The sequence below is a fragment of the Sturnus vulgaris genome, chromosome 28, assembly GCF_052056855.1.
Source record: "Sturnus vulgaris isolate bStuVul1 chromosome 28, bStuVul1.hap1, whole genome shotgun sequence".
NCBI classification, from domain to species: Eukaryota; Metazoa; Chordata; class Aves; order Passeriformes; family Sturnidae; genus Sturnus; species Sturnus vulgaris.
In genome coordinates, this window is record NC_142270.1 from 6,394,350 (window position 1) to 6,406,547 (window position 12,198).

The 12,198-nt window shown below is 58.6% G+C and overlaps 2 protein-coding genes across 10 annotated transcripts in view; both read right to left on the reverse strand.

Annotated features, from left to right (window-relative positions):
* Positions 1-1,287: 1,287 nt before the first annotated feature.
* On the reverse strand, positions 1,288-5,630 carry NKX6-3 (NK6 homeobox 3). Its single transcript, XM_014890857.2, has 3 exons — positions 4,910-5,630; positions 3,740-3,909; positions 1,288-3,663 (listed from the first exon to the last, which is right to left on the reverse strand). The coding sequence occupies exons 1-3, from the start codon at positions 5,289-5,291 to the stop codon at positions 3,433-3,435; spliced, it is 783 nt and encodes a 260-aa protein (XP_014746343.1). The 5' UTR covers positions 5,292-5,630; the 3' UTR covers positions 1,288-3,432.
* A 552-nt stretch (positions 5,631-6,182) lies between these two features.
* The window catches only part of ANK1 (ankyrin 1), a 55,245-nt gene continuing 49,229 nt past the window's right edge, over positions 6,183-12,198 (reverse strand). For 7 of the 9 annotated variants that reach the window (XM_088179959.1, XM_088179956.1, XM_088179960.1 and 4 more), the window contains 4 exons: positions 10,956-11,039; positions 10,545-10,712; positions 10,121-10,242; positions 6,183-8,404 (listed from right to left, as the gene is read on the reverse strand). In XM_088179959.1, the coding sequence (XP_088036085.1) occupies positions 10,144-10,242; positions 10,545-10,712; positions 10,956-11,039 (351 nt within the window). In that variant the 3' untranslated portion in view covers positions 6,183-8,404; positions 10,121-10,143. The remainder of the gene's footprint in view (positions 8,405-10,120; positions 10,243-10,544; positions 10,713-10,955; positions 11,040-12,198) is intronic. The other 2 variants (XM_088179957.1, XM_088179961.1) reach the window with 2 other exon arrangements.

Below are 12,198 nucleotides of genomic sequence, written 5' to 3' on the forward strand. Positions count from 1 at the left end.
GTGCCCTTTTCTGCTCTGCAAGTGAATTATTCAGTAAAACAACTTGCATTTGAGCAGTTGTCCCATGTACTGTCCCATTTTCCTTACATTCCCACAAACTTGAGCACTTAAACTGGGTTCTCTACTCTTACAAGCAAGAGCTGTTTCACTGCTACCTGCTGAAGCCTGCTTGCATTTTCTAGCACTCTGGAGAAGGCAGTTACCTAAGTGCCTCATATGAACGTCAAGTACAAGTGTTTGTTGGGGAGGCCATCTGCTATGCCAGGTGAGGACAGCTGTTCTGTTAAGTGGCCTTAAATCTGAATTTTCTTGTGCTCTTTTTTTTGTTTGTTTGTTTGTTTTTTTGTTTTGTTTTGTTTTGTTTTTAATTTGCCTGATGGAACTTTGCTGCTCTGGCTGCAAGCTCAGGGCCATGTGGATGAAGACCCTTGCACTGTGCTTTGGTCTGGCGAGCCCTGGAGGGAGCCACAGTGAGCCATGGGTTGCCGAGGCCATGCCGTGCTCGCTGTGGGTGGCCCTTCCCCGTGTGCTGCAGCTGGGGACACAACTGCTGGGGACATGGACATCACTGCTTGCTGATCCCTGCTGCCCAGGCAGGGTCTCCAGGCTCTCCTGCACTTCTCCCCGTTCAGCAGCTGCTCCTGAGCCCTCTCAAGGGCTGTGCCCCGAGAGCTCTGCTCTCCAGGGGTGGTATGGACATTTTCTTCACGCACTGCTGAAGGCCACAGGCCTCCCCCACGCCGTTGCCATGTCCTCAGGTGCTTGGACCCAGCTGCAGCTGCCCGTAAGGCTCCAGCCTGCGGCTGAGTGCCCTGTCCCTGACACCATGGTGATGTGCACCCTCCTCAGCTTTGCAGGACTTCCAGCCGTCCTGCTGTGCTTGGAGACCATCCCCAGCAGCATTCAGGACACTCCACAGCAAGCAAGGAGCTGGCTGGACAGGTTAGGAGGCACACATCCATCTTTCCTTGGCTCTCCCACCCCATGCCCCTAGTCAATATGTCTCTCTCCGATGAGAAAGTTAATAAATTTAGCTCTAGATTAAAAGTATCGATCATTTCATTTGTAAGCAATAAATAACCGGGCGGGGAGCACTGGGCGGCCCACGGGGTAGGGGCTGCTGGTTCTGGCTGCAGCAGCCGTGCACCCCACTGGGGCCAGGAGCCCTCATATGCATTCTGCCCGGATGCTGGCATTGATTTGCTATTAGTCTCCACGCACCACCCAGTAGCACATCATTCCCGGAGCTGCTATTAATGGCCTTTTGATAAATAATCACTTGTAAGTCAATAAATTTTTATTAAACAGTGTGGCGCTTTGATTTATGAAAATCCGACGGGGTTTGTCTGGGAGAAAAGGGATGCAGAATTGAAGCGGAGCTGCCATCCATCTGCCTGCCAGGCTGGCCTGCCTGCACCCGCACCACGACTCCAGGCTCTGCCCACGCAGCCCGAGGCTGCCTGGCACCAGGCACAGGGTGGGCAGAGCTATGCTCACTGTGACTGCTCCTGTCCAGAGCTCGGCGCTGATGGGGCACCACTGCCGCAGCAGCAAGGGGCCTGTGGGAGCCACAGTGGGCAGCGCTGGGACGAGAGGGTGTCAGTCCTGGCTACCGGGCTGGGGCCCTGCAGGGATCAGCACTGTTTGGGGGCCTGTCTCAATGTGGGGATGCACGGGGCAACCAGGCTGCAGCAGCCATTTGTCACTCTCCCTGGCTACAGCAGGCCCTTTGCCACCTGCTTTATTTGTCTCCCAGCCCTGACGTGGCATCAGACAGGTGTTAAACTACTTAATCACTTTAAAATTGTTTTAATTTTCTGTTTTGTATTGATCTCCACAGCACCAATTAATCAGCTCACTGGACCAGGCAGTTAGTACATTAAAAATTGTCAGCCAAGCTGGGCAGCTTAGAAAATGTTAAAAAAATATCCCACCAGCAGCCCCTCACTTCTCCCACCATGTGGAACCTGCTCCTGCTGAGCACCAGCTCTGTCCACAGACAGTGACGTGTCTCTTCCACCAGCCCTGTGCACCATGCTCCCATGGGACCTGCCATCCCATATCCTTGCAAAGGGTCCATTGGCTCTGTCCTGGCCCAGCCTCTGTCTCATGGAGGCAGTGGAGGGGCTGCATGGCTGAGGGGGGAGCATTAAAAGCCCCATGCTCACTTCAGGGGCTGGACAGGGACCTGTGCAGGGACAGTAGTCCCCTAAGCTCTGAACAAGTGGGCACTGAGCAGTCAGGTCTCCTTGCAAAGGGCCACAGCCCAGTGAGAGACTGGAGAGGGTTTTAAGCCAAGTGTGGGCCTTGACAGGTTGGACAGCAATGATCTGCAGCCCTGCACAAGGCTGGTGCTCAGGGCCACTGAAAGGTCCCAGTGCTCAGGAGCTTCAGCTGTCCCAGGCATGGACTGGGCCACCAGTCCATTGCAGGTACTGCCTGCAGCGGCAGGGAAGGGCATCCCTTCACCAGCCCCATTCCTATCTCTTCCATGCCTGTGCCATGCTGCTAATCAGCCCCTGATGGGCCGGCAGCACCTTATCTGCTATCGATTTCCTTCCAAGACACAGCCCACGTGTTTGCTCACACCTGGCTGGCACTTAGTTGGCTCTTGGCTGAAAAACTGTCCGGCCTTCAGCACTGTGCCTGTGCCAGCTGGAGCTCCTTTGGCGTCCTAAGCAGGAAAGGACAGCTGGCCCTGCACAGCACCCACAGCTGGCATGCCACTGGTGAGCCACGGGGAGCCGGAACAGGGGGTGTGCAGACCCATGTGCACACACACAGTCTGTATGTGCAGCCCCCATTGCACAGGGGTGCAGCACAGAGCGGGGGGGGCCCAACAGGTTGGCAGGCAAACACACTGGGGCTATTGATGCCACATCAATCCTGCAGCCCCGACAGGTGAATGGGCTCTCACTCACACTGTTAAGATAAATGATATTTATTTGCTGCTAAGAGCTTCCAATAAGAGGCCCCAATGAGTGACTTTTGAACCAGCAGCTCTTGCTGCTGGTACACGCCCAAACCAGAGGAAACCCTGTGAAAATCTCCAGGGCTCCCCTGTTTCTGTAGGCACTTCCTGCCCCACACACAGCACGGCCCTCTCCCCTGCCTGGCATGCAGACCCTACCCCGTACATCCTACCCCCAACCCTTCTCTGGCCCAGCCTCGCAAGTCCACCCTGGACCACACGCCCACAAAACAAGTGCTGGGACTTGACTGGGACCTTTATTTCATCAACGCCCATAACACAGCTGCACCTGATGCTACCACGTGTGCTTCTCCCAGCCCTGCAAGCCATTCTCCCCATCAGACTGTCAGCCATCCCATCCCAACCGCCAGGCACCTGCTGCTGAGGGGAGTGACCCCTGGCAGGACAGAGGTGGCTGGGCCAGTCACTCCCCGGCCCAGAGGGGCAGGCTGTGCTGGTGCTCAGCCGCTGTGTGTGCCCAAGCCCAGCATTGAGAAGGCTGCACGGTGCTTCCTCAGCAGCAGCCGGATCTTCTCGTCATCTGAGTCTGGGTCCAGGGGCTTGTTGTACTCATCGTCCTCGGTCTCAGAGGCCGCCCGCTCTCCGCCAGAGCCCCCCGCCCGCTGCGAGGATGAGGAGGGCTCCAGGGCGCTCTTCTTCCTCCATTTGGTCCGTCGGTTCTGGAACCAGACCTGTTGCCCCATGGGCCCAGCTCAGTTAGCAGCCAACATGCTGCACACCCCATGCCACACAGGGACCAATACTCACCTTCACCTGAGACTCAGTCATGCCAAGAGAATAGGCCAGCCGTGCTCTTTCCGGACCCGCCAGGTATTTGGTCTGCTCAAAAGTCTTCTCCAGAGCAAAGATCTGGTGTCCCGTGAAGGTTGGGCGCGTGTGCTTCTTCTTGTGGATGCTGTCAGCCAAGTGAGCAGGGGCTACAGGAGAGGAAGAGAGAAGTGGGTGAGCTCTTGGCAGCCCAGAACTCTGGACGGCTCTTCCCTTGTCCACACTCACCGGCCCTCAGTGACCAAACAGTCCCTCCACACCTGCTCCCCTCTAAATTAAAACTGTATTACTGTTTCAGGGCTTCATCCCCATCCCAGGAAGGCTGAGCTGCCCACTGTTCAGGTCCCACACAGCCAGAGCCAGGCTAGGCACCTCCCGATCAAGGACAGTGCTAAGTGGTTGTGCTGAGAGTATAAGGGTTGCTATCAACAGTGCTTGACCCCAGAGCCATGCAACGATGGGAACACTGTGCCCCCATGCCCCACACCTTGCAGGACACACGGCAGAAGACAGGCAGAACTGGTCATTGGCGCGTAGCTGTGCCAGGAGAAGATGGCCAAAATGCCTAACCCATCTGCACCAAAACCATCAGCAAAGGGGTAAACGGGACCAGAGCTGCAGTTCTGAGCAGCTGCACCCAGCCTCCTGGGGCTTCCCATGGGACAGTGGATGCATCCATCCTACCTAACCCAGCAGCAACATGCTCTGCAATTCCCCTGACAGCTCTCCACCAGGAAGGTAGTGCTGGGGTCTGGGGCTGGCCATCCTGCCTGTCTCTGCCACAAACTAAACCAGGCACTGAACCCCAGTGAGACTGGCTGAGAGACAGGCAGATCTTGTCAGTCAGAAGGCTCTGCCTGTCCTTGCCAGCTGTGGCTGCCTGGGGTCAAAGCATTAGCATTTGCCATTATAGCTGCCCCTGTCCTGAAGCCAAAAGTTCTGTGACAGTTTGAGGTCCGGCAGCTCTGGCACTGGGGTCTTTCCCATTGTCCTGGTTCCCACTGGCCTGCTGGCCAACCAGCTGTGCCTTGTGTAGGGCGATGGAGAAGACACAGCCTGCCCCATGCCCTTGCCTATTGCCGACAGGTCAGGACTCCGCAAGGTGCCCGTCACCACCCAGCACCCAGCCGCTCCGAGCCCGCTACTTACGGCCGCCGCACTGCCGGCCGCCCCGCCACTCCGGGGCCGCCTCCGCCCAGCAGCTCCGTGCCCGCGGCAGGTACTCGCCACCAGCCTTGGAGAGAGCGCCCACCTGGGGCCCGTAATAGACGCCCGGGGAGCTCAGTCCGTTAAATCCGCCCGCGTGGGGGTAGCCAGGGAGGAGACTGCTGTTGGGTGTCGCCGCGGGCCGGCCCAGGATGTCTGAGATGCCGTGGGGGGTGCCAGCCGCCAGCTGGGCACCCAGTCCGGGGGGTCCCAGCTTGTAGAAGGAGCTCTGCACTGAGTACTGGCAAACAGGCGCCTTGGCCTCGGGGAAGGGGCCCAGCGAGGGGCCGTTGAGCAGAAAGGTGCCTGGCAGGTTGGCATCCATGGCTCTAGCAGCGAGGCGGCCCTCAGAGCCCGGAAACCCGGAGGTGCGATGGCTGGCCCATTACCACTGGCCTGGGGGCTACAGAGCCCCAGTGTCCGCCCTGGCCCGTGGCGCCTGGCTGGCACTGGGATCCCGGCGGGGGCCGGGGCCGCGGGCAGCCCGGGAAGCGCCCGGTGACCTCGCGGTGGCTCCGGCCCCGGACCCTCAACTTGGGCTTGGGCAGCGCCAACATTTCTCTGATAAAGACGAGCTCTATTAGAATATCGCGCGCCCATTGGCCGGCGGGCTGCGGGCGGCGCGCCTATTGGCCAGGCCTCGGCGGCCGCGGCTGCCATTGGCTGCGCCTCAGCGGCAGCGCGCGATTGGTCCGGCCCAGACAAATTGCGCTTTGAACGGCGGCGGCGGCGGTGGCGGCGGCGGGAGGGACGGGACGGGACGGGACGGGACGGGACGGGACGGGACGGGACAGGGGGACAGACCGGGTCGGGCCGGGACACGGGGATGGGTCGAGATGGGAAGGGACGGGACGGGGTGCGATGGGATACGGAGCTGGAACGCGGGGCGGCGCGGACGCTGGACAGCGCCGGTCGGGCCGGTGCTCTCGGCGGGGCCTCTCGGCCCGGGACTCAGCAACGCCGCTGTCTCGGGACAGCCGCCGCAGTGCTGGGGCTACCAGGGGCACCGGCTGCACGGACGCTTCCCCCCTCGCCCAGCTCGGGAGGAGCAGCCGCAGCCCCTCGGGCACGCTCCTCCTCCCTTCAACTCCCCCACGAATGGCAGAGCACAAGAATCCGCCGTTCCCACGGCTGCCGTCGCCCTCCCGGCAAGAGGAGACCCACCCCCGGGGTCTCCATCTTCCCCACCTTTGGAAAAGCAGAGACGAGACGCTGCTTGTGTTGATTTATTTATTAATTCATAGCTGGTGTACGGGAAATGATCTATACATCAGGGCCTAAGACAGGGAGATCCAAAAGGCTTTTTTCCATAACAATTAAAAAAAGAAAATAAAAGTTATTTTTAAAACTTCTAAAAAGCTTCTAGTGTGCAGACTGCAGCATTCTCTAGGCTCAATGTTGGGTGCAGCCTCCCCCTACCAGCCCTACAAGCAATCTGAGCGCGAAGCAATGTCACTGCAGGTGCCTGGCACGGTTGCAGCACAGCACATTCCCTACGGCATACACAAGGCCAAAGCACTGGACCCACACACAACTCTAGGGTGATGCTACAGAGTCAGCTGTTGCAGTGGGTCTAGGGAGGTTATTGTACGCAGCAAGGGTGATGGATGGAGAGTCTGTGCCCATATGGCTCAACTTTGGGGTGGGGAGGGGACTGCTTTGCTCTCCAAGGCTAAGCTGGGTCAGTTGCTTTGCTGCAGCGAGGCTTCTTCTCGGCCACAGGGCAGCCAGGGGCTCCCCAGCAGATGTGTACCCACTGAAAGGCAGGGCTGCCCTGCCAAGGCCACCATCACATGGCCTGATGCTGGAGGTGCGCTTGTTCTGCACCTGGCCACAGAGAACAAACTCAGACTTGGCAAAGCAGGTCCATGGCCACTTCCAGGAGAAAGAGCAGGGGGTCCCCACATCACTGTGCTACAAACACCAGGTCCCCACATCAGTTAGGTAAAGGACAGGGTCAGGGACCTGGGACCAAGTGCCACCTGCGCTCCTGGGGTCAAGTATTACAACAGGTTCAATCTACTGCCCTACTCTGAGCTTCCTGGGCAGCTCTGCCCAGCACTGCTCTCCTGCTGGAGCAGCCAGTCTGAGGCTGCTCCAGCCCCCAGGGCTCAGGCTGCTGCCACAGCAGATTCCACCTGGAGAAAATGCAGCCACCGGGGCAGCAGCCCCATGTCTCTGGGATTGGTCCCGGGAGGGTCAGTATCCAGGGCTGTAACTCCCCTTGCAGGGAGGCCAGGGTCCCTGCAAAGCCCTTACCTGGGGTGCATATTGCACAGCTGTTGGCTATTGCTAGCTCCTGGCTCATCTCCTGAGCAGATATTGTGCTGAGTAGAGCTAGGCACAACCCCATGTGTGGCAGAAGCACCCACTGCTCTCTCTCACTGTACATCCTCCCTGGGCCCCAAGCACCTCAATGCAGGCCTACAGCTTCAAACCAGCTGGAGCCAACACAAACTGGGGCTGGACCTGGGACTGCACCTCTAGCCCCCCCTCTTCAGGCCAGGAAGGGGCCAGGCTCAGGCAGAGGGGCACAGGACAGGGGTGGGCTGCTGCCCTCTCACTCCTATAGCCTTCCTGCTCCATTCACCAGAGCTGCTCACATATTCCAAAGGCTTTTCCCATCCTGCAGCCTGAAGAGGTATTTGAGAGCAGAGCTGTTAGTGCTTTGTACATACTGCTAGAGTGTCCCTAGGGGTTTGCATAGTATTTATTGGTTCATATACACAAGGCTGATTGCTGTACAGTTTACACTTTCAACGTAAGCAACGAGCTCAGTGCTCAGCCCAGAGCTCTGCCCTGGTGGGAGACTGCACGTGCTGGGGAGAGGAAGGGCAGCCCTGCACCAGTCCCTCCGCCCAGTGCAGCTGTGCTTCCTGCAGCCTCCCCTTGCACCCTCTGGCCACTGCTGCCCTCCCCAAAACCCAACACTCACAGGGAGGGATGAGAAGCAAGTCCAGCAGAGGCAGCACAGGCATTTGCGGGGGGCCAAGCACCTCTCCTTCCGTGCTGAGCAGCGCCATGCTGTCCCAGCTTTCCTCTTGCAGCTGGAGCACAGACGTGGGGGATGCATCTACACACACAATCACACGGAGGTGGAATCTCTTTCCCTCTTGTTTTCTTCTATTCCAGCTCTTGCCTCCCAAAGGAGCTGAGATCACGCCCCTAGTGTGTGGTGCTGTCTCTGGGCTCCTGGCAGCAGTGGGGCAGGGATGGAGGCCCCTCGTCAGTTTTAAGTACTGTAGCTCATGCGTCTTGCAGTCGGTCAGTCATGCGGATAGGACGGTAAGTATGTCTCATACAGAAATCATGCCATTAGCCTATATAAACATGTACAGCCAGCCCTGCTCCCCTCCACTCTCTGCTCTCCTCGCCTCTCTTCTCAGGTATGTGTCAGAACGTGTGTGAAGTTCAGTGGTTTGGTGTTGAGGTGTGATCCTGGAGAGACACAGAGAGACACAGAAATGGGGTTACCAGGCATTCCTGGTGGCATGCCCAGGATAAATGGTGGGAGCAGCCAGGTACATGGCTTGGGAAATCCCTTCTGTACACTGTGCTTGTCCCACATGCATCCATGCTGCCAAGCAACCATAAGACAAGTTCTGAGGGGTGTCAGGCAGTGACACAGCACCACTAAGTGGCAAGTCTGGAACTAGGAGCAATGACATCGATGGTATTGATGATGCTGCCCCATCTGCAGAGACCAGCAAGCAGTGGCTGAGCTGCACCAACTGTGAGTGGCACTGGGAAGGACTGGGAGGGGTAGAGCTGGGAGCCTGCTCTAGGTTTTGGGATGGAGGAGGCCAGCCTTGAGCCCCCCACCTCAACTAGGGTGACTGACTGCACCCCACTCTCCCAGCAGTGAGGAAGGCCTTCCCCAGTGCACACCCTGGGCCACTTCCACACAATGGAAAACTGTAAAAGCAAAGCAACAGGAGTGGTGCCCCGGAGAGAGGCAGAGCCAGGGACTGTCTAGGGAGTGGGGCAGGCAGATGGGGACAGAGTCTGCGTGAACATGTGCCCACAAGCATAAGCCTCTTGACTTTCATACACTTTCATACACACAGAGCTCACTAACTGTCTCCAGGAGAGTGGAGAGAGACCAACCGCCCCTGCTCAGCAGCCTCCTACCAGGGCAGTGCTGGGCAGCTCAGGAGACAAATGCAACACCTTCCCCCAGTGCTTCACTGTCAGCCCAGCAGTGAGCGTGCAGAGAAAAATGATGCAGCTAGGCTCAAGTGTGCTGTGCCAAGCACCTTGCCTTCAACCTGGTCTAGTCCCACCCTACAGGGAAGGCAGAGGGATTAGGGAATGCACAAGGGGCCATTCTGAGCTCAGTGGGGGTCAATGGAAGAAATGTCCTAGGTCAAAGGCAGGTGCCCTGTTGTCAGCCCCTACAGGTGTCACATTCCTGCACCTGCCACTCCTGCATCTCTACTGCCCCATCATCCCCCAGCAGTGCCCTGCCAAGGCCTGCCCCCATCCTGGCTTCAGCGGACCTCAATGTTTTCCATTACACAGCTGGCGGAGGCAGCAGCTGCAACTCCCAGAACAGTGCTGTGAGCAGAGGCAGTAAGCCATGGCCCCACAGAACCTGGACACCCTTCATCTGACCCACAGCTCTGCCAGTGCCCAGCTGCACCCCTTGGGAAGGGGGCACCAAGGCACCAGCTCCAAGGGCTGGTCTCATCTGCCACAAGGCTGCACAATTAGTGCTCATGCATGAAGGGGTTAGTTCTACTCAGACCCCATGCAAATGCAATCTAGTCCCTGGAATGGCTTTGGATGTAGCCCAGCATAACCAGGAGTAACAACTCTGTGACCCTGTCACTGAGAACCATCACCTCGAGCAGCCAGGATGCTGTCAGGGCAGTAGCAGCCCTTGGCACTGTGGCTGCAGTGGGGTGCTGTGCACACAGCTCGCTGGAGCATCGCTGCAGACCTGTGCCCACAGCATCCAGGAGCAGGTTATCAGCAGGGGCACTCTGATGCCCACCTTCAGTCTTTTGCTGCAGCACAGCAAACCCTCTCTGCAGGCCAGGAGCTGGGCACAGCCCTGCCAGACTTCCCCCAGGAGAATGTGCATGACCAGCAGCTCAGTGCAGGCAGCAGCATGGAGAGCCAGGACAGAAGGAAGAGCAAAGGCAGGGTTACCTCAAAAGAGGCCATTTGAGGGGTCACTGCTTCCCCCTTTTCAGGCTCGCTCGTTTCACTATCTGAGCCCCCATCCTGCCCCCAGAGACCTCTGGTTTCGGGACACGCACTCGCACCTCCTCCTGAGGAAGCCGCAGGGGCAGGAAGCAGGACATCACCCAGGTGAACAGACAGACATAGAGAAGAGGACAGGAGAGGGAAAGGCAGAGTCAGTTGGCAGGCAGAAAACATCAAGCAAGAAGACTGGTGCAGTGGACAAGATTTGCCCCTGGAAGTCTTAGAGGGGGAACAGGAGAGGAGTGCAGGGCAGAAGAAAGAACAGAGGGTGACATTGTCCCAGAGCCTGAGAGTCCTGCTGAAGCCCTGAGAGTCCTGGGTGCTGGCCCAGGCAGGCTGCCTGCAAGGGCTATGAGCCACACTGTACCTTGGCGCCCAGACCATCCCGGTGCAAGATGGAGTATTTCATGAAGTGATCATCCTCAGCCTCCAGATCTTGGGGCTCCTGTAGGGAGCCCTCGAGAATCAGCTCCTCTTGTTCCTGCCTGTCACCCATGTCACCAGGGCCCAGCTGACGCACCACCTTCCGGATAATCTGTGGAGACCCACACAGCTGGGTGTCACAGCTAGCCCCAGGGCACCATAACTCCCTCCTCACGCAGTCTGGTCCTAAACTGCACGTGGTGTGCAGCCTCTGTCCCAAGAGCTGGAGAAGTGCCGTGACTGTAACCGAAGACAGCGGGGCTCGAATGCCCTACATGGGCCCCGGGCTACAGGGGTGGAGGGGAGAAGAGAAAGGCTGCATGCCCTTGCCCTTATCTTGCCGCCGATCACTCACCTTCTTGGTGATGATATTGCCTTGATCATCTGTGAACTGCTCCTCAGTCACCTGCTCTCCAGGGAGATGAAGGGCTTCATTCCCCTGCAAGAACAGGAGGGAGATCAGGGCACGTGAGGGAGGTGAGGGGAGTTGTTTTGCAGGTAGAACAATGCACCTGACATGCACCCCACAGCCTCCGTGCCCTGCCCTGACCCTTCACTGCTTTCCTCTCCATCTGCTCTGGGGCTGCTATCAGTTGCCCGCTCGTTACCTTCAGGAGGACGCGCCGGCGGACGACTCTGGCCGAGAGAGCCTCCTCGTCATCCGCCAGCCCCGGGCTCTCCCCGAGCTCCTTGTCCAGCTCACGATGGGCGTGTTTGAGCAGGAAGCGGACAGAGCCCCTGACGATGTGCATGACGTTCTGGCAGCTGACCAGGAAGAAGGCCAGAAGCACCAGGGCGATCAGCAGCTGGCCCAGGAAAGCCCACATTGTGCCTGGGCACGCACAGCCGCCCGTGTGCGCGGCTCGGAGCCGCTGTCAGAGCCCAGCCATGCCCTGCGGCTCTGCAGGCTGCCCACGCCGTGCCCGGTGTCGCCGCAGCTCTGCTGTCACCGCAGCTCTGCTGGCTGTGGGCGGCGAGAAGGGAGCGGGCAGGTGGGGCGGCCTTTGCAGAAACAGCTTCGCTCGAAGTCATGTGGCCAGCACTGCCCCTGGCAGCAAGCAGGACAGCTCTGTCCCTCTGCTCTGTCAGCTTGCCCAGCAGCCTGTCCTGACTACGCTGAGAGGGCAGCGTGCACTCTTCTGTCACAGGACAAATGAAGCCCTGGACAAAAGCCAGGGTTTGAGGTGTCATTGGAATCACGCGTGACTCACGTATCGCACACGGCAGAGCTGAACAGCCACCTCCGAGCACGACCGTGCTGCCGGGATGGCTGTGCGTGCCCTGGCTGGGGAAAGGTGCTTGCCCTCACCTTGTACCTGCTGGTTCTGTGTGACCGTGGCATCAAGCCCACCACCCAGCCTGGCCCCTAGACCAACTCTATTTCTGGCTCCAGCAGGCTGTTGGGCTGGCAGCCAGGGTAGATACTTACTTAGGAACAAGTCTGGGAGGGTGACTGGGTTATAAATGGAGAGCAAGAGCTCAGGTATCAAGCACAGCAGGCTATTCTGGGCTGAGAGGCACCCCAAGGGGCAGGAAGTATGCCAGAAGATTTGAGGAGCTAGCACCTGGTCTGCCTGACTGGCCTTGCAGCAGGCTCT